Below are 26,425 nucleotides of genomic sequence, written 5' to 3'. Positions count from 1 at the left end.
ATATGGATCCTGGTAATGGATCCTAGGCCCAAAACGCATAAATTCTACTTAATTGCATAAAAATTCGCATAAAATATTCTATTATTACATAACATATCCTGGGAAAGTAGATCTGCCTCTTTGTTGAAGAGGAATTCCCATAATAGGTACTGGGACTGGGTTTCTATACATCCATGCCTAAGAGTTGGGGCTGCTTGTAAAGCCCATTAAAAAATAAATAAATAATAACCGTGTCGTACATGTGTCAGACACGTGCAGGGCACGTGTCAAGGTTTGGTCCGCCGTGTCGGGCCCGGGTCTGAGCCTCAACCAGACCCGAGCCTGACCCGGACCCGGGTTCTCGAAGCTTTGAGAACCTGCGTCTTTTAAAAGACGCAGGCGCCTCGGGCAAGGGGCAAAAGCCCTCGCCCCTTCTCTCTCCTCTTCACCTTTCCCGTCTCCGTTCCGTGGCGGCAGGACGCCGTCGATGACCTCGCCACCATCTCCCGTCCCCTTTAGTCTCTCCCGTGCTGTCGCCGACGATCGGAGCAACCTCGACGTCGGCTACGCCTTGCCGGAACCTTGTCCTCGGCTCTCCTTCTCTCTCAGCCTCTGAGTCTTTTCGGCAACCTCAACCGTCAGCGCCAGTGTTGCCGGCCCCTCCTTCGCCTCTTCCCTGTGTCCGACTGACACTAGCGACCACCTTAGGGTGTCAGCCTCCCTGTCATTGCTCCCCTTCTTGAGCTCCCACGACCTTGCCAGCCACCTCATCTTTGGCCCCTCCCGTTTCCCTTGGCCGCCGACCCGCTGCTGCCGCCTCCGACCACCTGTCGTCAGCAACCACCCCAGTCTGACAGCCCCATGCGAGCGACCCCTCGACTCCTCGCTGCTTCTGGCCACCTACCGTCGGCAGCCCTGGTATCTCCTTCGTGAACCCCTGATTATCGCCATCGGCAACCCATCGCCTTTGCCTGTGCCGTCCATGGTCTCCCCCGTCGCCATGATCTTCCCAGGTAAACTCCACCTCCTTTTCTCGTTTGGTGGTGGTGGACCAAAGCCACCATCGTGGGTGGCTTTGGGTCTACCAGGAGGGTGGTGCCGAGCACCCCTCCTCGCTGTCTCTTCTCTTCTTCGTCTCCCTCGACCCTCCTGTTCTCGGGTCGATGGACCAAAGCCACCATCATGGTGGCTCTGTGTCTGCCAGGGAGGGAGGTGCTGAGCACCTCCCCTCCTTTCCACCTTGTGTTCCGGTGGGTCGGCAGGGACCAAGCCCCTGCCACCACCTTGGGCTTTCTGGGTGTGTCGGTAGGGCCCGATCGAGCTTTGTCACCCCCCTTCTTGTGTTTCCCGGTAGGGGGCGGGGCCCCCTGCCTTCGTTTTGTCTTCCGGCAGGGGGCTTCGCCCCCCTGCCCTGTTGTGTTTGTTGGCGAGGCCCCTGCTTATGTGTTTTGTCGGCAGGGGGCGAAGCTCCCCCTGCCTCCTTTAGTTTCCCGGCAGGGGGCAAAGCCCCCCTGCCTTCTTCCTGTTTTCGGGCAGGGGGTGAAGCCCCCTGCATCTTGTTTGTTTCCTAGCAGGGGGCTTCGCCCCCCTACCTTGATCTTTCTGCTGGCAGGGGCAGAGCCCCTGCCTGTCTTGTTTCCAGCAGGCGGTTGCGCCCCCTGTCCTGATTTGTGTTCTGTCAGGGAGTGTCACCCCCCTATCCTGTTGAGGCAGGTTCGACAGGGAGCCTCTGCTCCCTCCCCTGCCTTTTCTGTCTTGGTAGGCAGGGAGCATGAGCTCCCTACCTCTGTGGCTTTTTGCCAGGCAGGGGTGAGGCTCTTGCCTCCTGCACCCTCGCAGGCAGGGTGCAGTGTCTCTGCCCCTCCCTCCGCATCTCTGGCAGTCTGGGAGCAGGCCTCCCTGTCCCTACTCGTGTGGCTGGGGGCTAAGCCCTTAGCCTCTCTGCTGTTCGGTCATGCAGGGAGCAAGGCTCCCTGCCTCTGCCACTGTTTACTGTAGGTGGTCAGCAAGGCTCTGTCAGGGGGCCATTGCTGCTCGAGCAGGTAGGGAACCCAGGACTCCTTGCCTTGTTGCCTCTGTTGCTTTTCTGCAGGGAGCTGAGCTCCCTGCCTACCCTCGTATTTGGGGTCCGGTACCACTGCAGGTCTTACCGGACCCACTTCTCGTTTGTATTATGGCATGTTACTAACGTTCTAAGCATCACAGGTTGAACGGTGGATCCTGCTCGCTCTCTGTGGCTCGAACTCGTGCTTACCTACGTCGCAGGCGTACGAGGACCCGCAACCCCTCAAGGGTAAGGGATTCTTGCGTAAAAAGGACAATTAGCAGATAAATGCTAAAATAAGGAAAGATAACTAAAAATGAAAGAGGATGATGATATATGTATACGTATAAAATATATACGTATGTATTTTAATTCAAGAACGCGGTTTCACGATCCTTATCCTCTTTACTTTCCTTGCACTTTCTTTTTTTGTTGCTGCCACGCTATATGTGCCCAGACTTTTAATTCATGTCTTTACAGTTCATGTCATTTTAACTCAAGGACGCGGTTTCAAGATCCTTGTCCTCTTTACTTTTTCGTACTTTATTTTTCTACTGCCCCGCGCTTTGCACCATGGCATTTACTTGTATATGTATGCCTTTTTACTCCAGGACGCAATCCTGGTCCTCATTTACGTTCTCGCACTTTACTTTCTGCATTTACTTTTGTTGCCCGCGCTTTATGCGCCATGGCCTTAGTACTTACTACCTTACTTTCCTGTTGTAGTCGTGCTTGCTTTTGCACTTACTTTTTGTATGTGTTGTTCGTCTTTACTTTGCTGCCGCACTTCACGCATATGCTTTTTTCATGCGTGTATTCTTATCTCTGTCGTATGTTCCTTTACTTGCTTATGCTTATCGATCTATCGAGGTACAACTCCATGCCTCACGAGTCATCCTTTGCACTTGTTTAGTCAGGATAGGATTCCATATCTCGTGTGTGGCTTGTGCGTTTTACGCTTAAGGTGCAGTTTCACACATCGAGTCTTGCTCCTCGATTTGCCATTACACTATAATGTGCACAGGTTTGCCCCTTGCCAGCTTGCACTCCCTGAGTGTAGCTTCGAGTATATAGTGTATACCGTTTTGCTTATTTGTTTTAAAAGTCACGATGCTCACGTTGCACTTTGATTCTTCAAACGGTGGTTTAGGTGCAAACCTATTTTCAAAATGTAAAACTTGTAAAGCAGATTTCGAAAGCCTTTTGAGAGATAGTGGTTGAATCTCCCAAATCGATGTATTTGGGAGAAGAGGGTTATAACCTTAGTTCGCGTATTCGATACGATTACGATAACCCTGTTTAGGAGCATGTGCGTGAGTTGGACGAGAGTTCTATCGAGGTACCTGCACCATCGCTAGATCGATGCTATATCACCTCTGATGCGAGACCTAATTGTTAGGCTTTCTGGTCAAACTAAGATAGTTGACGCACTTTCTTCTTTCGCGAAATTATTGTTGATGGATTTCTTTCGAGAAACCCATGCTCCTCCCCTTGTAGTCGTACTCTTAGTCATGTACGATATGTTTGGACTACGAAGAGAAGGATGAGAGGTCTGTAGTAACCTCGAAATGTGTATTGACACTTTAAGGAAATCATGTAATGCTGATGTTCGCCTAATAGGCAAGATGCTCGTGACTGTCTAAAGGACCTGAGCGTGATAAGTTGGAACTTGAATGAGTTCACTGTGGACTTCTGTAAAACAGACATGTTGGGGGATTTCCTGCGAGAGATCCTTACCCCCCCTCTCATCGTGGTTGTACTTTTGAACAAGTACGTTGCGTACTGCGATGAGTAGGATGAAAGGTGTGTGGTTGCCTCGAACGCGCAATAACGCATGTAATTCACATAATGATAATTATGCGCCTTCACAGGCAAGATGCTCGAGTGGGTCGAAAGACCAGAGCATGTAGAATGAGACGACGGTTAAGAAACCCCCGTCGTGCCCATTGGATATGGTTCATCAAGAGAGAGGATGAATGGTACAAAACTCCGATGGACAAGCCATTAATGGCTATTACGGGCAAAAATCCGGCTTTTCCAATCATCGAAGGTAGGGAAAATGGGAGCTACCATAACTATCCTAGGTGGTAGTCGCCTAACACTTCTGCAGAAGTTGGATGCATCCATAAGCCCTGTTTGCCTTTGGGGACTTACTCTCCTAGCCACTGGCCGTTCCCTTAGGAGCGGACTCAGTCAGTCATTCGGGGTATAATAAAATAATAGCATAATGGACCCTCGAATCGATCTCGGTTGTTTCTACGTTTCATGCCATGTGCGTACCCACAATGGCCAACTCATAATGAGACAAGATATAACTTACGCACATAATTATGAGATATGCGTGCTGTGACGTGAATTGATTGCTTGTTAGCTCAGTAGCTCGGTACGCTACTCGTTGAGTTATGCACGCCTGTCGAGGCGTTACTCTAGTTAGTTAAACTGCTTACGTAGTCTCTACTAAACAATAACTAGCTTCTCATATTAGTTAAATACTTAAAATAATAGCATTATGCTAGCTGCTACATATTAGCATGTGACTTGCTTTACCCTTTGGTTGAACTGCGTGGTGCTTATTATAATATAGCACTTGCTAGCTTGCGTCTCTTATGACGAATGTGACTGCTTACAGCTCATAATCTATGAACTGTTTATATGATGAATGTAACTACTCACAATTCGTAATCTATGAACTGTCCACAACTAGAATTGATGTAGCCGCTTGTCTTATAAGTTGTTTACATATTGTGATATAACTGCTGCCTTATGATTGCTTAACATGTGTAGCTTATAAATTGCTTGTGATGCAACAACTTGTACTTTATGATTAATATAATTACTTGCCGATGAACTGAACCATTTAATGGTAATTGTATGTATTGCGAGCATTGTTATAAATGCTTGTCTTATTCAGTTGTTTTGTTTGACTGTTGGATAAAGTTAGTCACTCTTCACCTATAGTATCAGTTGGATCGCTATAGTTGCTTGTTTAGCACTATGGTCCTTATTGCTCTTGTATTTAGCTGTTTGCTTTACTAGAGTTTTGCTTACTCCACAATACGTTTGGTCAGATCTACTAGTTTTGCTTTTTCCTGTTTGATTTAGTGAATATCTTGCTTATTGCAGCCTTTGTTCCTTCTTGTCTTTTGCACCCCTACTGGTTTGTTGTGAGACTAATCCATTTCATGGGCAGGTGGTGATACAACTTGCGATGACACGATGACGTGATGCGTTTAAGGCGAGACCCTTTCCCTGACGTTGCACTCCTGAGGATATTTATGGGTAATATGGTATAGAGTTTTCTTTAAAAACACCTCTTTTGATAAAAACTTTGAATTATTAAAACTGTATTACCAAAACTTCGTTCTTCTTTTCATTTCAATAAAATATATATTTGAGTTGCAAATCAGTTTGTAAAAAGGGAAGTTTGTGCTGTAATGCGCCCAAAGTCTAGGGACTTGCTATTTTAAACATGATTTTCCGCTGAACTCATGTTTCAAACTCTGATAAATAATCGATTTCAAAGCTTTCAACATTTTTTATAAAAGGTTTCAAGTCTACGATTTTGGGACGTTACACTGCTATACTCTGTTTTTATTGATTGGTGACCTTGTCTGTCACAAAGAAGCCATTGATGTCTCATCTTGTTGTACATATAGGGTGTCAAGGAAATTGAAAGGTAATCCTGATAGAGGTATCCTTTATGCTTCATAAATGAGAGAAAGTAACATAAGGTTCTTATTCTCTTTCAAGACTGATGGCCCAACTTTCATGCTTGGTTTAGCCATATCTGTTGCTTAAGGTTACTTCTCTTAAGTCCGGAGAACACAAGGAAGAATAGGGTATGGAGATAGTTTTGAAAATTTTGGCTGCTGATTACCTGGTGGATGGTTTGGAGAGAAAAGAACAAGCATATGTTCAAGGAATGCTATTCAGACTTACCATTTGTGGATAAGTCTATACTTGTTGTAAATGTATTGTGCATTGTTGAAGTGGCTTAACGAGGTCCCTGTGAAAGTATCTTCAACAAGATACTATGATCAAGACCAAGGTTTTAAAACCCGTGACTCGGAACTCGACTCGTTCTTTATTGACTCGTGACTCGGCGGGTCAACTCGGTGACTCGGAGCGGGTTTTGTTAACTTTTGATTTTAAAACAAAGACAATATATAAATTGTCATTTAAACATATAAAGGTTTGTAGAATGACTTAATTACTAGTTTAATTGATTAATAAGTAAAATAACATCAAGTAAAACTCCTCTTAATTCAAATCTCACATTTACTAAAGAAACTACACAACCAGGAGCAAGTCTTTCAAGACAATATATTAAGAATGACTTAATTACTAGCTTCAAGAACTTTAATAGCCATGCTCGATCATGGTTTACATCCTGAATATATGGTCATAGTTGTTGTGTTGCAGGGCCTCAGAAAATCCTTGCAAAATTTTGGGAACATTGAACTTTATCTTGATATTTGTAAGTGTGTTTCTGATGTAGAGTTGATTGGACCATGCCTTATATATCTGCACATAAATGCATATAAGCTTTGGATAATGAGAATGCTGTGATGTATATATATTATAATGATAAATGTGGGCATTTTATGCTGTTGGTTTTGAACAAGCTGGCTGCCAACTATTGTGTAGGTCTCAGAGATGGTTGCATGAGGGATCAGTTATGTTAGCTGGATCAGTGGATTCACTCTATGTTCATTGAGGGATACTGGGTTTGATTCCTTACCTGGAGCTACCAAAAGGAATGAATGATTGACAATTGGGCATGTGAAATTTGATTGACTTTTACTAATTTTGTGATTTTATATTAAGTTGGTAAGCCTATTGTTATTATGCTATTTGTTCTTTGAAAAATGAACACTTACATATGAAAAAAATGCCCATAGCCTTTGAAAAATGAAAAAAGAAAAAAGTGCCCAAAACTCGCCCGAGTCAGGCCGAGTCAACCCGAGTCAAGGCCGAGTTTTCACAGAACGAGTTTAGCTTACCGAGTTGACTCGTTGGAGGGCCGAGCCGAGCCGAGCCGAGCCGAGTCAGACGAGTTTTAAAACCATGATCAAGACTTCAATATTCTTGATAAAGATAGATACATGCACAATAAGAACACTTACAACACTTGTGCATAAAAGCACAAAATCACAAACCCTCACAAATGCACCAAAAGCATAAAAATAAATATTCGAACTTTATTAGGAGCTTAGGCTTTGACTCAAAGCCATAAGAATACAGGGGGTGAAGCCCCTATTTATAACCATACAAAGGAGCCACATAAGGGGCTCCCAAGAGAGTCGTTGGGAGCCCCCCACGGTCACATATGTGACCGTTGGAGGCTCCCCAATGACTCTTTGGGGAGCCTCCCTATGTGGCACAAATTACAAAAAAGATAAAAAGAAAAGAAAGAACAAGAAAAAGGAAAAATAAAAGAATTAAAAAAGTTACAATCATATTCCAAAATGGAATATGCGTAAAATAGGGATTTACAGAAATACCCTTTTCGGGTGAACAATGAGACAAAAAAAGAAATATATAAATATATTTATATATATAGATAGAGATACATATACATATATACATAGTACATATGTCTCTCTCTCTCTCTCTATATATATATATATATATACGAGATTACAATGTTGATACATAATTTAACAGTCCCCACATGTCTGGGCCCTCCTTTTACAACTTTACCTTTGGTTCACCTCATTGGATTTGGGTGATATTCTCATCAACCACTTTGGATGTTATCAGTTGATCTTTGTATTCTAATGAAAACATGTTTTCTTTCTTTTATATGTACATATATACATATACATACATATATATATATAAATAATATATATATATATATATATATATATATATATATATATATATATATATATATATATATATATATATATATATATATATATATATATGTAGAGAGAAAGAGACCTGTATCGAGTGGGTATTGAGCAGAATTTGGTACCTAAGCCCGAATAGACTTGGTGCCCATAACTACCGGGTTGGGCTTTCAATGGGTCAATCATGGCTTCAGGTTTATCAGGACCTAACGGGCTTTGCCTCAGGCCAGACTGGCTCAATGCTCACCCATACAAGAGAGAGAGAGAGAGAGATGGTTTAGCCAACCTTCTCTCTTTTATTTGTTGCTTAGGAAAATTGCCAACTTTGTCCTTGCATCTTGTAAATCAACTTAGTCTTGGTGAACTAGGTGTCTACAGCTACGCACCGGACTTGCCCCTAGGTCAACTAGTCAATTGACTATGTGCGGTTTTATTAACAATGAGTGTCACTAGATTTAGGAACTTGTTGCATTATTTTCATGCCTGGACTTTAAAATTATTACCATAGTTTATTGTGGCAATGGTGTGGATAATTTCCACTTCTGTGTATTTATTTGTTTCTTGTTTATCTTGTGTAGTTTTGGCATAGCGAACTGTTTCATTTATCATTTCTGTGGGTTCGAATTACCATTTTCTTTGGTTCATTGAGTTCCTTGCAGGTATGTATCATGGGGTGGCAGACTTCCTCACAGGCCTGTTCAAGATCTTGCATTTGCTGTTGCTCGTTTTTTTGAACGTGGTGGGAGCTTCCAGAATTACTATATGGTAAAAAAAATATTTAGGGGAATTGATATGTTCAATGCATCTTAAGTCTTAATGTGCATAGCCATGTTAATAATCTTCTCTTCAAATTTTATTGTCAGAACTCTCAAATATTCTTCCAGTCCAATTGACAGGAAAATGCTCTTTCAAAAAAAAGATCAGGAATTTTATTTGGGTGCACTTTTTACTTTGTCTGAATTGGAGTTTTGATGTTCCATATGCAACATATCTAGGTTTCTTGTGTTTTACCTTCTTTGCATTCTTTCTACAAGAAGCGATGTTTGAAGAGGCCATAGAGTGACCTTTATGGGAACAAAATATAAATGTTTAGCAAATGTATGCATTAGGGCTTTTTACTTTGTCTGAATTGGAGTTTTGATGTTCCATATGCAACATATCTAGGTTTCTTGTGTTTTACCTTCTGCATTCTTTCTACAAGAAGCGATGTTTGAGGAGGCTATAGAGTGACCTTTATGGGAACAAAATGTAAATGTTTAGCAAATATATGCAATACGATACTACAATTTTGTGCTCTTATTGTATATGTCAATGATATGACACTGTTCACAAGCATAATGGCTGCAACATTCTATATGTTTCATCAATCATGAGATGTTCTATTACGCCAGTGTAGATGATATGAACTGGTATTCTTCAATGGTTGTAATACACCAAGGGAGAAAGGGAGAAAAGGAGAAGGAAGAAAAAAAGAGGACAACACCTTGTGAGCCCAAACAAAAAGAGCTGCCAATTGGGTTCTCCATGGTCTTATTTATAGAAGAAATTTTACTTACCTTTACATCTTCCTATGCAACAATTTTTTTATGATGATCTTCGTATGCGACATTAACTCATCCTTTATCTACCTTTTTATCGCCCTATACAATATTAACTCATCCTTTATGTAAGACATCTCCCTAAACAACAATAACTCATCCTTTATTTATCTTCACACTTTATAAAATAAATATCAATTGATGCATAAATTACACTCCTGCCACAATTGGATTGCTCAAAAATCATAAAAATGCTCCTGATGAGCAGAATAAGCAAGATACCCTTGGTCAGCCTAACAAGCTGTTAAAATATATATATATATATATAAATATATATATATATATATACATATACTTATATATATACATACGTATATATATATGTATATATATACATATATGTATATATATACATATGTATATATACATATATGTATATATATATACATATATCTTTTTTCTGTACATCCAAATACCCGATAGGGGTATTTTGGTAAATTTCCCTGTACATTTCCTTTTTTCTTTCTTTTATCTTTTTTGTTTTTCTTTTTATTTTATTTTCATTATGTAATAGGATCACCAAGGGCCCCCACCTATCTAGTCGTTGGGGCCCCAACGATCACATTTATGACCGTTGGGGCTCCCAATGACTAGAAGGGAGCCCCCTTGTGGTCCCTCTCAATTCCTTTTTGGTCCTCTATAAATAGAGGGCTTTCCCTCTTGTAAATGCAAGGGTTTTCAGCCCACTTTATCTCTCTGCTCCAGTGTTGTGAAAAGCGTTGAGGCATAGCGAGGCGCTCCACCAAAATCTGAGGCGAGGCGTAAGCCTCAAGGCGTAAGGCGTAAGCCTCATTTTTAAAAAAAAAAATCATAAATTTTACATTAAAATATAATATATAAGGGTCTATTCTTATTATTTTGACTATGTTGATCACATCCATGGAATCATATTTGGCCAACAGGACCTTCTGTAACGCCCCAAAAATCCAGGACTTGTAACTTTTTAGAAAAGTTTAGAAAACTTTGAAATCATACAATAATCAGAGTTTAAATAATACTTCAGCGGAAAATGATATTTTTAAAACCACAAGTCAATGGATCTTGAGCACATTACAGCATAAACTTTCCTTTTTGTCAAATCCCGCACAACCATTGAAATCAAATGGTTTAGAAACGGAGTTTCAATAATTGAGAATTTGTTTGTTGAAACCAAGAAGAAGCTTACTAAAACAGTTTTATTAACTCACGGTTTAATAAAAGAGAAATTTTGAAACACACTTTATACCAAATTTACCAACATGTCCTCAGGAGCGAAACGTCAGGGAAAGAGCTCTATCTTGACCTCATCACGCTATCGTGCCATCGCAGACTGTATCACCTATCCAAAACCTGCCCATAAAATGGGTCAATTTCACTAAAAACTGGTAGGTGCACAGACAAGACAATATAGAACATAATTAAGCAGAATAATTTAATATGTCAAGTAGACAGGCAATTAAATAGCAATTTGCTTTCAGCAATCATAGAGCAAACTATCATGAGCATAATGCTAAAATTATTAACAGCATTTTACTGGCACAAGTAAGGTAACTATTACAAGCAAAGCACTGCACAAGAAAGTTAACTAGCAAAATACAATGCTTCATCAACCACACATACAATTCCATAAGTATTGAACTTGTTGTATCCTATAACTTTCATACGTGCATAACTGAACACATTGTGTGATCGGATTTAAATTATGTTTCGATATTAACTGGCCAAGCGGGTACGCACAAGGCACGACTCTAGTAACAGCCTAGACTGATCCGGGGGTTTATTATGCTATGTATTTTATGATAACCCGGATAGCTGACTGAGTCCGCACCTAAGGGGACGGTCGGTGACCAAGAGAGAAATCCCCAAAGCAGCATAAACAATGGATGCATCCCAAACATGGAGAGCTACCACCTAGGATAATTATGGTAGTCCCATTCCCCTAACTCCGATGACTGGGGAAGCCGAGTCTTTTGCTCGTAACTGCCATTAATGGCCTGCCCATCGAAGTTTTGTACCTTCCTGTCCTCTCTCCTGAAAGGAGTCAGCGATTCGAATGAGTACATCAGGGGTAGTTAACTGAAGACCCAATCTACATACTCTGGTCTTTCGACCAACTCGAGTATCTTGCCGGTGAAGGCGAAAACATCACTTATTTAGGTGATCACAACATTTTGTTATTTGCACTCATCGAGGTTGTCACAACCTACTTATCCAATCATCGCAACGTAAGAAGACGTACTTGTCAAAAAGTACGGTCGTATATGTCATAAGTACGACTACGATGAAAGGGATAAGGTTCCACAAAAGAAACCCCAACAGATATTATCTGCAAAAGAAATAATACAACACAGCCTGACAAGATAAGTTTTGAATTCACTTCAACAACATTTTTCATATTTCATAATGCAAGGTCATCTCGGATCTCTCGTCCGATCAACAAAGTACTTAACATGTTGTGCATGTCTAAAAGTACGCTATACTGAACCAGGGAGGTCTGTGGGCTTCTCAAAAGGAATACCCAACACAACTTCGTAACAATTCAAAGAATATAGGAGTGCTCATTTGGCACGATCCATCCTTAAAAGCCATAATGCCACATTAAGTCATTCACACAAGACACAACACTATCAATCTTACATCCAAAATTTATTTTAGTATCGACATTTGACACTAGATTGATAAATAAAGAATGAGTCCTTCAACATAACCCCACTCATTCATATGCTCATGCCCCTGATCGGGGTTATTCAAAATGAGCCGCAACTTGAATCAAGGTTATAAAACATTTCTCCCAAGTGTGTGGACTTGGGAGGGGCCAAATGTGACTTCGCAATCCTGCAAGACTTAATCATACTTTACAAAAGTTGTGCATTTTGAAGAGCACCAAGTTCGCAGAAGGAAACTCGTTTTTAGAGAACTGAAATGCACAAGCACAACTTCTAGTGTTTTGAAAACAAGTGAAATCAGGATAGACGCAAGACTACATTTATGTAAGTACATATTTACCATAGGTGTGAGCATATGCAGATTATAACATGACAACAAGCGACTCTCGACTTGCAATGCCACACATCGAGCAAAAATACATAAGTAACACAGGAGGTACCAAAACCATACCTTAACCACTTAGATAGGCAAACACATAAGGTCATGGGTAATACACGAGACACAAAGTCGTACCTCACTCAAAGGAACCGTGCAGACAAAAATGGATGCAAGCAAACAAGGGCATATGTATTTCAAGAAATACGAAACCACACCTCAAATTCATAAACAACTACGCAAAATAATAATCGAATAATGAAATTGTACATCCACCCATAGAAAGGTACATGCAAGTATATATGCAAGCAATTTAGGGCATAAGTATTTCAAAAAGTGCGAAACCACCTTCAACACATGAGCAAATACACAAATTAATACTCGAAGAGTAAAACCGTACCTCGACTCATAAACATGGAGACAAGAATAATAAGTCACGCAAAAGCAGTATAAATCTAAGTACAACTAACATAGCCATTTTTAATTATTTCAACTTAATTAGATCTTATTGCCCCTTGTGCGACTTTACCCTACCTTGGGATGTCGTGCAGCTGCGTACGCCTACGCGAGAGGATAATACGAGGGTCGGGCTACGGAGCACGAACGGAGCCTGTTGCGTAAGCTGCAAGGTACGTTATTAGCATGCATTTAAATGAATAGGGAAAACGGCAATAAAGGACTGGGGTTTCGGCTTCTCTGCAAAACAAGGCAGGGATCAACGGTTCCTGTCGATCCGAAACAGAGCAGGGTAGGGTCCAATGACCCATGCCGGCAAAGGAAACAGGTGCAGGGGCCATCGGCCCCTGCCGGATATTTAAAGAGGGGCAGGGGCCAAGACGACTAAGAGAGGGGCAGGGGCCATCGGCCCCTGCTGGGTTTCCGAAAAGGGAGGCAAGAGCCGAAGGCTCTTGCTGGCTTGAAAGGAAGGGCAGGGGCCATAGGCCCCTACCAAAAAGAGGAATGGCAGGGCCGATGGGCCCTGCCAAAAAAAAAAATGAGTAGAGAGAGGGGAGTGCAGGGGCAAAGGTCCCCTGCGGCTTCAAAAGAGGAGGCAGGGGCCAATGGCCCCTGTCGTTCATGGAGAGAAAGGGCAGGGGCCATCGGCCCCTGCTGGTGTTTAAAAGAGGAGGAGGGCAGGGGCCAAAGGCCCCTGTCGGTCTAAAAAAAATGGCAGGGGCCATCGACCCCTGCTGAGTTTTAAAAGAAGAGGGGCAAGGGCCGATGGCCCCTGCCGGAAGGTAAGAGAGGAGGGGGAGACGGAGATAGAGGGCGTACATGGAAGGGGGGCGCCGCCGTCGGTGTCGGCTCCCTTGCGAGGTCGTCGTTGGCGGCGATAGGGAAGAGGCAGCAGCGTCGGGAGGAGAGGAGGAGGAGAGAAGGGAGGTGTGCCTCCCCTCCCCTCATGCCCTTCTCTTAAAGACTCGGGGGAGGCGACAATCGGGGAAACCCTCAAGGGGTTTCCTTATTTTGTCGAGGAGGGTGGAGCGGCGTGGGCAGGGCAGGGCGCGACGCACAGGGGAGAGGATTTGTTTTAACAAATCCTCCCTCTGTGTCGGGTTTTAAAACCCAAAAGATGACGGGCCCGAGACGGGTCTGGACCCGACCCAACCCGGGTCCGATTTAATTAAAAATTTTTTTTAGCGGATTTTACACCTTCGCCGTATGAGCTTCAACTAAGGGGTTTGGAACCAACAAAGGATAGCAAACATTTTCCCTCATGTATATATTTCATTTGTGCCTGGACTTGGACATGGACCCGATTAACTTATATCTGGTTGGACCTTGGATCCATTATAAACCAGACCCGCTTAACTGGATAGTCTAATAAGGGGAGCAGATCGGGTCATGCTGAATGGAGAGCCCCTAAGCAATGTGTGTTTGCCCCTAAGCTTGCAGTGGTAGTGAATGGAGAGCCACTCATTTTATACTTACGAGCAGAAATGGGTACGATATGCATTAATACCAAAGGACGGTGGATGGATGGGATTGCCTTTCTCACTTTCCATCCGCAATCAAAGACAGGTCTGGGTGAATATATTAGTACTCGCCAAACTGTACATACACACTCAATTTGGTAAGCAGATCAGGTCATGCTGACATCGTGGCCATTCAATTTGCATTTTAAAAAGCTCAAAAGTCAACAAAACCACGTGGCATTCATCCAAAATGCAAACAGACGGTCCGCATGAGCAAAAATGCTCATGTTCCCCCCTTTCCTGTGGACCGCAAACTAGCCGATCTCCACTCCCTGTGAAATTGTCTACGAAGAGACAATACATAAACAAGCATAAAAACCTTATAAAAGAAGTGCACGAAAGCACTCTCACAACACTTGAACAAAATACGCAAAAAGCGTATAAATAATAAACATGCAATAATGCATGTATTTCAATATATAAAAGCAAATGCTTGAGACTCTCAAGCTTAGGGAATTACAAGGGGGAACACCCCTATTTATACAAGAAATGAGAGGTGCAAGGGGGCTCCCCAAAGGAGTCGTTGGGGAGCTCCCAACGGTCACAATTGTGACCGTTGGGGGCTCCCCAACGACTACATTGGGGAGACCCCCAAGGTACCTTTTTGAAATTACAAAAAGGAGAAAAATAAAAATAAAAGAAATTAAAAAATAAAGGAAAATATACAACATATTCCAAATGGAATATGCGCAAAATGTAAAAGGACTAAAATACCCTTTTCGGGTAAAAAGGAAAAAATGTATAAATATATATACTTATATATAGAGATACGTATACATATAACATATGTATACGTATCTCTATGTTTATAAGTATATATATTTATACTTACAATAATGTTTTTGAGTATACATTTTAACACCCCCCTCAAACTTACGGTGTGATAACCGCAAGTTTGTCAAGAAGGAAATGGAATCTAGGCGAACAAAGAGCTTTTGTGAAGAAGTCCGCAAGTTGATACTCAGACGTCACATATGGTAGATCAATGACCTTCTTCAAGTATTCTTCCCTGACATAATGGCAGTCCATCTCTATATGCTTTGTTCGCTCGTGAAATGTGTGGTTCTTGGCAATGTAGATTGCACTTTTATTGTCACAACAAAGTTTTGTTGGTTCTTTGACAACTACTCCCATATCTTCCAAAAGACGTCGAATCCATACTATTTCCATCGTGGTAGATGCCATGGCTCTGTATTCGGCTTCAGTGGATGATAGAGAGACCTTCTGTTGCTTTTTACATCGCCATGAGATCAAAGATTCTCCTAAGAAAATACAAAAACCAGTGGTGGAGTGACGGTTACTAGGGTCACCTCCCCAATCTGAGTCAGTATAAGCAAGCAATTTTAATTCAGAAGAAGAGGATAGGAATACTCCATTATTTACCGTTCCCTTCAAATATCTGATGATGCGAAGCACAGCGCTCATATGAACGATTGTAGGGGCATGCTGAAACTGGCTGGCGATGTGAATGACATGTGACAAATCGGGTCGAGTAATGTTGAGATACATTAAAGATCCTACCAACTGCCTGTAAGGAGTAGGGTCAATTAGAGGAACCCTGTCGTCAATCTTCATTTTTGCTCCCACAACTTCAGGAGTTTCGCATACTTTGTCATCAGAAATTTCTGATCTGTCAATAATCTCACAAGCAAGTTTAGATTGAGACAAAAAATAACCACGTTGCGAATAAGCAACCTCAATTCCAAGAAAATATGTCAGAAAACCCAAGTCTGACATCTCAAATTTTGAAGTCAAGACGGACTTAATACCCTTGACTCCTTGAACATCATTACCTGTAATTAACATGTCATCAACATATAGTAATAATATTACAATCCCTGCCTTAGATTTTCTAGTAAATAAAGCAGTGTCAGTATAACATGAGGAGAAGCCATTTTCCAGCATTACACTGGTAAATCTGTCATACCAGGCTTTGGGGGCCTGTTTCAAACCATAAAGGGCCTTTCGAAGACGAAAGACTTTATCTTTAGGGATCTCCATGCTAGGTGGAGCATCCATATACACTTCTTCATTAAGATCACCATTTAAAAAGGCATTTTTCACATCCATTTGAAAGATATTCCAATTTTTGATAGATGCAATAGTGATAAGACACCTAACTGTAACCATTCGGGCTACAGGAGCAAAAGTTTCTTCATAATCAATCCCATACTCTTGCCCATACCCTTTTGCAACTAAGCGAGCCTTATACCTTTCAAGGGATCCGTCACTCTTAGTTTTAACTTTAAAAACCCATCGACAACCTATAGTTTTCTTTCCTATAGGTAGAGATTGAAAATCCCACGTTTCAGCCCTTTTAAGAGCACTAAGTTCATTTTGCATAGCTTCTTGCCATTCTATACATTTCTTTGCTTCTTCAAAGTTTCTTGGTTCAAAATAAGAATGAATGGCACTAAGACAAGCCCTATATCGGGGCGAAAAGGAATCAAAGGAGAGAAAACGAGTGGGAGGTCTCCTATTCCTCTCAGACCTTCGGTGATCGAGAACAGGAATAAGTTCACTATATTGGTCAATAGCACTTCTAAAGGTGTCTTGGTTTCTACGAGAGTATGTTATAGGATCACTTGAAATCCTGTCTTCTTGTTGGTTATGCTCTTCGATATTACTTTCAATGTTCTCATCATGGTTTGATGACATATCATCATCACTGGATGTATCATCATTACTAGATAATAAGTCAAAAAGGAAGGAATAATCAAAATTTTCTTGTTGAGAAACATTTTTTTCAAATCCACTTTCATTTTCCAAAAAAGTTACATTTCTAGAAACATATAATTTATCTTCTCGAAGATCATAGCATCGAAATCCCTTTTGAGTTTCGGAATATCCAAGAAAAGCGCAGGGGATAGCCTTGGGAGAGAGTTTGTCATTCTTATCCGTAAGTATGAAACACTTACACCCGAAGACTCGTAACCTATTATAATCTGGTTCGAGTTTATACAAAATCTCAAAAGGGGATATTTTTCTAATATTCTAAAAGGCAAACGATTTATCAAATAAACAGAAGCAAGAGCAGCTTCAGCCCAAATTTTTTTTGGTATGTTTTGGAAAATAAGAAGGGTTCTAGTGGTCTCAATAATATGTCTATGTTTTTTTCGGCCAACCCATTCTGTTGGGGGGTTTCAGGACAAGATCTTTGGTGAATGATTCCTTGATCTTCAAGATATATTTTAAATTGGTTGGAGAGATATTCTCCTCCAGAATCACTTCTAAAAATCTTTATGTTACTATTAAATTGATTCTTGATCATCGAATGAAAAGTTCTAAAGCATGAAAAGACTTCATGTTTGAATTTAAGAAAAAAGATCCATGAATATCTAGAGAAATCATCCACAAAAATAACATAATAAGAAAAACCTCCTTTTGAGACAACAGGTGCCGGTCCCCAAACATCGGAATGAACAATTTCAAAGGGTTTTGATGAGAACATAGTTCTTTGCTCAAAAGGTAAACTTTTCATTTTTCCGAGAATACAGTCATTACAAGAAAAGGAACTTTTACATAGGTCTTTTGCAAAATGTAAGTAAGACAACTTGGTGATATTAGGATGACCAAGTCTTTTGTGCCACATGTTTATATCTTTGTTTCGGGCAACATTACAAAAAGATTTTGGAACTCGAAGAGATTCCATGTAGTATAAATCGCCTTTTCTAAAGCCTTCCCCAATCAATTTCCCGGACAGGCGATCCTGTATTAAACATTTATCACATGAAAATTTAATATCACAACCATGATCCGAGAGTTGAGAAACATAAAGAAGATTTAAATTAAGTTTAGGTATAAATCTAATTTTTGGAATAAAAAAATCTTGAGTTTCAAAATTACCTATTCCTTTAATTTCAAGAGAGGTTCCATCCGCAGTAGAAACAAAGGATAGAGAAACATTTTTTGAATAATCGAAAAGTGAAAACATGTTTGGGGACATATGAAAAGATGCACCTGAGTCCAAAAGCCAAGAGACTTTACCTGGAATGGAAGAAGTAGACACGGCGGCACCGGATGTAGCTCCCTTGAGAAGAGGTTGAAGGGCTTCCATTATTTGGTTCAACGAGAGTGACCCACTGGATGATGCCTCTTCCTTTTGTGGTGCTCCGGTGGTGGCCATAGCGAGAAGTTTCTTCCATTTGGGACATACGGGTTTGATATGTCCCGGTTCTTTACAAAAGTGACATATAGTCTTTCTATAGTCCCTCTTTCCTCTTTGTCCGCCATCTCCTCCTTGATTTTGGAATTTAAAATGAGGAGGATGATAGGTCTTTACATTATTTTCGGGTCTTGATACGACATTGACCGCAATGTTTTCTTCATGATTACAAGGGACCATAAGAACACTTGGTCCTTGTTTACATAAACTCATACGAGTCTCCTCACCACTTAATTTGGTGAGAACATCTTCAAGAGAGGGAGGAGTAAATGAGGATAGAAGTGATGACCTTATTTGCTCAAATTCCGGTCTCAACCCATTCAAAAAATTGAAGAAACGATCTTCTTCAAGTTGCTTGTGGCGGAGTTCAATTGCCTCTCCACTCCATTTTGGTTCAAGCATAGAGAGCTCATCCCAAATAGAGGAAAGATCGGCAAAATATTCCCTAATAGACATTTCACCTTGAGTAAGGGAGAGGGCCTTCTTTTGAAGGTAATACTTATGAGATAGATCTCTTGATGTATACATCTTCTCGAGATAATGCCAAGCTTCCGATGCCTTTTTGAATTTGATAATGTTGGCATTAATCTTCGTTTCGACGGATGCGAAGAACCAAGAAAGAATCTTGAAGTTCTTCATTTCCCATTCGTCGTGTTTCTTTGAGTATTCTTCAAGAGCTTTGATCCTTTCCTCTCCCTCAAGAATCTTGATTTCACTTCCGTCCATTATGGTTATCTTGGGTTCCGGTTCCGGAATAGTTCATTGCACATAACCCCACAATCCTTTTCCTTTTATGTGGGCCTCCATATTCCCGGCCCAAATATGATAGTTGGACCCATTCAACTTGAAGCCAAGGGCAAAGTGAGACTCTTTCTCACCCATTAAGACGTAGAGAGAAGAAGAAAAAAGACGTACCAATACGATGTTTCAACTTCTTAGCACAAGATCCTTCTAAAATATTTGAGAAGCAAGATCCACCACTTCAATCTCAAAAAATCCGAAGGCACGGTTTTCGAAGCACTCGAACAAAGGCGGATCTCACGATCTCCAATCACCAACCGAGCTCTGATACCCTGTGAAATTGTCTACGAAGAGACAATACATAAACAAGCATAAAAACCTTATAAAAGAAGTGCACGAAAGCACTCTCACAACACTTGAACAAAATACGCAAAAAGCGTATAAATAATAAACATGCAATAATGCATGTATTTCAATATATAAAAGCAAATGCTTGAGACTCTTAAGCTTAGGGAATTACAAGGGGGAACACCCCTATTTATACAAGAAATGAGAGGTGCAAGGGGGCTCCCCAAAGGAATCGTTGGGGAGCTCCCAACGGTCACAATTGTGACCGTTGGGGGCTCCCCAACGACTACATTGGGGAGACCCCCAAGGTACCTTTTTGAAATTACAAAAAGGAGAAAAATAAAAATAAAAGAAATTAAAAAATAAAGGAAAATATACAACATATTCCAAATGGAATATGCGCAAAATGTAAAAGGACTAAAATACCCTTTTCGGGTAAAAAGGAAAAAATGTATAAATATATATACTTATATATAGAGATACGTATACATATAACATATGTATACGTATCTCTATGTTTATAAATATATATATTTATACTTACAATAATGTTTTTGAGTATACATTTTAACACTCCCGACTCTTCCTCTTTATGAGAGTCTCTCTCTCGTTCACTCCTCTCTATGTTTACCCCCCACGCTCCCTCTCAGATCTCTCTCTCTCTCTCCCTCTCTCTGCTCTGCCTACTTCACTACCACCACCAAGAGCGTCGTCGCCGCCGCCCACTGCACAGGTGAGTCCCCTCCTCCCCTTCTTCTTCTTCTTCTACTTTTCTTTTTTTTGCCGCTGGCGACAACTGCAGCTACCCTGTTGCTGCTGCCACAAGCCAGGCGGAAGGGATTGCTGCTGCAGCTACCCTGTTGCTTCTTCTACTTTTCTTTTTTTTGCCGCTGGCGACAACTGCAACTACCCTGTTGCTGCTTACACGGACTGTTTGCCTCGCAGAGAGACGAGCAGAGAATGAGGGCCCTCAATATTAACCCTAATTTTCAGTCAAATGGGGGCTTTGACCCCCATTTGACCGAAAAATTAAGGCGTGTACGACTCACTTTAAGCCGCGCCTCGCCCCGAGGCGTACGCCTCAAAGCATATGAGGCATACGCCTTAGGGTATTTACGCTTTTATGCTGCGCCTCAAGGCACAAAGGCCCTCGCCTTGAGGCGAGGCGCGCTTTTTGCGCCTTAAGGCGCGTTTTTAATAACACTGCTCTACTCTATACATTTTTTCCTTTTAGGCATTTTACCCCTTAGTGGGTTATTTGTGCACTTTACGTGCTTGTGTTCTTGGCTCTTTGCTTGACTCTTTTAAAGAGTTCTTTGGTTTGTTGGTCCTTCTGCTATTTTCATTACATGGTATCAGAGCCATTACATTTTCAATATCCTTGAAAGATCCTTGGAACTCTTCATATTTCATATTTCCCGTCATCAATGGAGCATGAATCAATAGTTGAGCTCTCCTTCAAACTCAATGGCGCAAACTATTTTATGTGGGCATCAACAACAACAACAACAACAACAACTACGCCTTCATCCCAAAACAATTGGGGTCAGCGATATGAACCAAAAAAGAAATTCATTTTGGGTCTTCCACATGAATCTTTTTCCTCCAATCATTTCTATCCAACGCCATGTCCTCGGTGAGGTTCAAAGCATTCATATCCTTTCCTATCATCTCCATCCAAGTCTTCCTAGGCCTACCCCGACCTCTTTTAACTAATATATTTTCCCATTTCTCCAACCTTCTAACTGGAGCATCATTAGGCCTTCGCCGAATATGTCCAAACCACCGTAAACGATTCTCTCGCATCTTATTTTCAATGGGTGCAACACCTACCTTCTTACGTATCTCTTCGTTCCGAATCTTATCTTTTATTGTATTTCCACACATCCATCTAAGCATCCGCATCTCAGCTACACTCATTTTTTGAATATGATGTCTCTTGGCAGCCCAACATTCCGTACCATATAGTAAAGCGGGTCTAATAGTCGTCCTATAAAACTTTCCCTTCAACCGCAATGGCATTCTACGATCGCACAGCACTCCAGTAGCACTTTTCCATTTCATCCACCCAACCTTTATCCTATGATTTACATCTCCATCAATTTCTCCATACTTTTGAATGATGGATCCCAAATATTTGAAATAATCATTCACCGGTATATCTTGCTCACCAAGCTTCACTACACTCCCATCACTACTTCGTTGCTTACTAAACCGACATTCCATATATTCAGTCTTACTCTTACTCAACTTAAAACCTCTAGCTTCCAATGTCTGTCTCCATAATTCTAACTTAGCATTAACCCCAGCTCTAGACTCATCAATCAAAACAATATCATCAGCAAACAACATACACCACGGTACATTTTCTTGAATTGATCTCGTAAGCTCATCCATCACTATCGCAAATAGGAAAGGGCTTAAAGCAGATCCTTGATGTAACCCAACCGTTATCGGGAAATTGGTTGTCACCCCTCCACAAGTGCGGACATTGGTTACTACTCCTTCATACATATCTTTAATTATACTAATGTACTTGAGAGAAACACCTTTCTTCATCATTGTCCACCAGAGAACGTCCCTAGGTACTCTATCGTATGCCTTCTCTAAATCAATAAAAACCATATGCAAATCTTTGTTCCTCTCTCTATATCTTTCAATAAGTTGTCTAAGAAGATGTATAGCTTCCATAGTTGATCTTCCAGGCATAAAACTAAATTGATTCTCCGATATCATGACAACCTTCCTCAACCTAGACTCAATCACCCTCTCCCAAAGTTTCATAGTATGACTCATGAGTTTTATACCACGATAGTTTGTGCAATCTTGTATATCACCCTTATTCTTATATAAAGGCACCAAAGTACTCTTCCTCCACTCATTAGGCATCTTATTTGTTCGCCAAATCAAGTTAAAAAGATTTGTCAACCATTCTAAACCTTTCTCTCCCAAGCATTTCCAAGCCTCGATAGGTATACCATCTGGGCCAACTGCCCTTCTTGATTTCATTTTCTTCAAAGCCTCTGCAATTTCTTTCTTTTGAATCTTGCGCATGAAGTCACGATTTATCTCATGAAAAGGAATGGAGAAGTCTCCAAGATCTTGAGCATGACTATCATTAAATAGCTTATCAAAATAATCTTTCCATCTCTCCTTAATCTCCTCATCTTTGACTAAAACCCTTTGCGTTTCATCTTTGATACATCTAACCATACCCAAATCCTTCGATTTCCTATCTCCCATCTTTGCAAGCCTATAAATATCCTTCTCGCCTTCTTTGGTATCCAACTTGTCATAAACCTCCTTATATACCTTAGCCCTCGCGTTTCGAACAACTTTTTTAGCTTCCTTCTTTGCTATCATATACTTCTCCAAATTCTCATTATCACGACTCTTAGATTTCTATAACACTCTCTTTTAACCTTAATAGCTAATTTGACATCCTCGTTCCACCATGATGTATCCTTACCTAGTGGTGCACCGCCTTTAGACTCACCCAATACCTCCTTAGCTACTTTTCTCATACCACCCGCTATCTTATTCCACATTGATTCTTAATCCTCCTCGAGACACCAATCAACTTCCTTAACTACCTGCTCTACAAACATTCCTTGTTTAGCTCCTTTCAGTGCCCACCACTTAATTCTAGGATCTATCCTATGTCTATCCCTTTTGCGGCATTGTCTAATTCTAAGATCTAAAATTAAGACTCTATGTTGTGTAGCTACACTTTCTCCTGGTATAACCTTACAATCGATGCAACAACCCCTATCTCTCTTTCTAAGTAGGAAAAAATCTATCTGACTCGTATTAACCCCACTTTTAAATGTTACTAGGTGAGACTCCCTCTTCCTAAACCAAGTGTTTGCTAAGATCATATCATAGGACAAACAAAAATCTAAAATCCTTTCTCCACTTTCCTTTCTTTCTCCTATACCATAGCCTCCATGGATATTCTCAAATCCATCCCTACTAATGCCTACATGTCCATTAAGGTCACCGCCGATGAAAAACTTTTCTCCATAAGATGTCTCTTGTACTACTCCATCTAAATCTTCCCAAAATTGATGCTTAATGGAATCATCTAAACCTACTTGAGGTGCATAAACACTAATAATATTAATAATATCCGTACCTAATACTAATTTAATAAGTAAAATTCTATCACCCTTCCTACGGACCTCAACTACATTATCTATAAACTGACGACTCATAACAATCCCTACTCCATTCCTATTCCTATTTATTCCTGTATACCAAATCTTATATCCCCAAGGTTCTATCACTTTAGCTTTCTCACCTACCCATTTGGTCTCTTGAAGACATAAAATATCAATCTTTCTCCTACACATAACATCTACTAACTCTACCAACTTACCAGTTAAAGACCCTATGTTCCAAGTGGCTAACCTAATTTTATGGTCTTGGACTAACTTCTTTACCCCCACCCGTCCAACAAAGTGAGGGAACCCTTGCCTATTTGACACCACACCCGGGCGCCGGTGTGACGCGTCGCTTCTGGGCGACGACCTAGCAACCCTTGCACATTTATCACTGCCTCCGGGCCTAGAGAGTACAGCGCGTCGCTCAGTAGGGAACGCCCCAACGAAATTCTCATATTGGTTCATTTTCATAGGATATGACAAAGTTTTTATGCTGGCTGTCACAGGCCTACCGCAACCCTCCTCCTTTATCCGGGCTTGGGACCGGCAGTGTATAACTACACAGGCGGAGTTATTTTATGTGGGCATCGGCTATGAAAAATCATCTAAGAGGTAAAAAGTTGTGGGGCTTTGTGATGGGCACCACTCTTGAACCCACCTTAAAGCTCACCAAAATTGAAGGAGGTGTGGAGAGAGCTCTAGATGGAGATGATCGCATCAAAGCCATTAACGAGTACCAATCCAATGTAGAAGATTGGGAAAGTAACCATGCCAAAATTTTGGCATGGTTCATGAACAATGTTGATATTAAAAATTGTGCCAACATTGCTAAATTTAGGAGAGCCAATGAAGCATGGTTCTTCCTTAAGGGTATGTATCTGAGTTACCGGAAGCGCCTAGGCGTATGGGGAAGCGCGCTTTCCCGATACGTGCTTCGGAAGCGCAAAACGTCGCGCTTCCGAAACACGTGGAGAAGCGTCTCCCTTTTTTGGGAAACACATTTCCCTTTTATGGGAAACACACTTTCCATTTATGGGAAGCACGCTTCCCCCACGTTTGCCCATTTTTTCTCATTTTTTTTTATTTTTTTTCGCTTCCCCCTCTCTTCCGGTTCGCTTCCTAGGTCGCTTCCGAGTCGGTTCATAATTTTCTTCTAAGTGGTCCCACGCTTCCCTTTTCCTAAATTTTTGAAAGTGCTCTCGCTTCCGCTTCCCGCTCCCGCTTCCCGCTCTCGCTTCCGCTTCCCGCTTCCTCGACTGGTAACTGATATGCATATCCAAAAAGATCTAGCTAGACAATTTTTTTGTCAAGAAAAGATTAGATCTACTAGACAAGCGGACATGAGTGTCCGTGACTATTTTAGTGCTTCAACTCCTCTTTGGGATGAACTCGCTCTTCTTGAGCCCAAGTGGGTGGCTCCGGAAGATATTGAGCTTAGAAGAGAACAAATTGAAAATGAGCATTTCTTTCAATTTCTTCATGGGCTTAGGCCTGAGTTTGAACAAGTTAGGGCATCTCTTCTTCATAGAAGTAAAGCCTTACCTATTGAAGATGCTCTTGCCGAAGTATGCCAAAAGAAAACTCGTCTTGGCATAAGCCTTAAGAATGATGAAATTTTGGCCGTTACTAGGCTGAGAAACAATGTAAAAGCATATAGACCACCCCATTTTTCAAAAAATAATGGGTATAGAAAGAGAGTGATTTGTCACTATTGTAATGAACAGAGGCATATTAAGCCAGTTTGTCCAAAGCTTAAAGAAAAAGTGGCCGTGGTTGGAGAAAACACTTCAAAGAAGGAAGAAGAAAATATCAATGGAGGAGATATCAAAGAAACTCTTTGCCAATTTTTTGAACTCCTCCAACATCTTCTCAAGACTTCTTCAACATAAACTTCTGGAGCCGCCATAGCATATTTATCATCACCTTCAGGTATGTGGATACTAGACTCCGGTGCTTCTTTTCATATGACATCTCATAAAAATTCTCTCTCGAATGTTTTTTCGACCCTATATCTTTGTATGTTTCAACAACCGATGGGACATCTTTAAAAATTGAAAGTATTGGAACACTTGACTTGAAATCCTCTCAAAACTTTTTTTTTAAAGAGTTGTTCCAAAAGTAAGAGTTGTTCCAAAAGTTAACTTAAATCTTTTTTCGGTCTCTTAAATTATCGATCATGGTTGCCAAGTCTCTTTCTCACCTAAAGATTGCACCGTGCAGGATCTCCAGTCAGGAAAACTGATTGGGCAAGGCCATTAGGAGGGGCAATCTTTATTTTATGGATTTTTTTACTCTTCCATCCAAGTTATTTTGTAATTTTGTAAATGTCAAAAGTATTGAAGTTTGGCATAAGAGACTTGGTCATCCAAATTTTTTAAAGATGTCTCTTTTCCTTTTTTTGGACAATACTTGTAAAGACGAACACATGACTTGTAAAGATTGCATTTTTGGGAAATCTAAAGCTACTCCATTTCCTCAATGAAATTATGTTCCCACACGACCGTTCGAACTTGTTCATTCCGATGTATGGGG

The 26,425-nt window shown here is 41.0% G+C and overlaps 1 protein-coding gene across 2 annotated transcripts in view; it reads left to right on the top strand.

Moving 5' to 3' along the window:
* The window catches only part of BGAL9 (beta galactosidase 9), a 118,345-nt gene that overhangs the window by 30,727 nt on the left and 61,193 nt on the right, over positions 1-26,425 (top strand). For both annotated transcript variants that reach the window (XM_090000357.1, XM_090000358.1), the window contains one exon: positions 8,541-8,646. In XM_090000357.1, coding sequence (XP_089856483.1) covers positions 8,541-8,646 — 106 coding nt within the window. The remainder of the gene's footprint in view (positions 1-8,540; positions 8,647-26,425) is intronic.

This window comes from Nuphar pumila, chromosome 3, assembly GCF_984573655.1.
Source record: "Nuphar pumila chromosome 3, dmNupPumi1.hap1.1, whole genome shotgun sequence".
Taxonomy (NCBI): Eukaryota; Viridiplantae; Streptophyta; class Magnoliopsida; order Nymphaeales; family Nymphaeaceae; genus Nuphar; species Nuphar pumila.
Note: the sequence above shows the minus strand (reverse complement) of the source record. Positions and strands in the feature narration are given on the sequence as shown.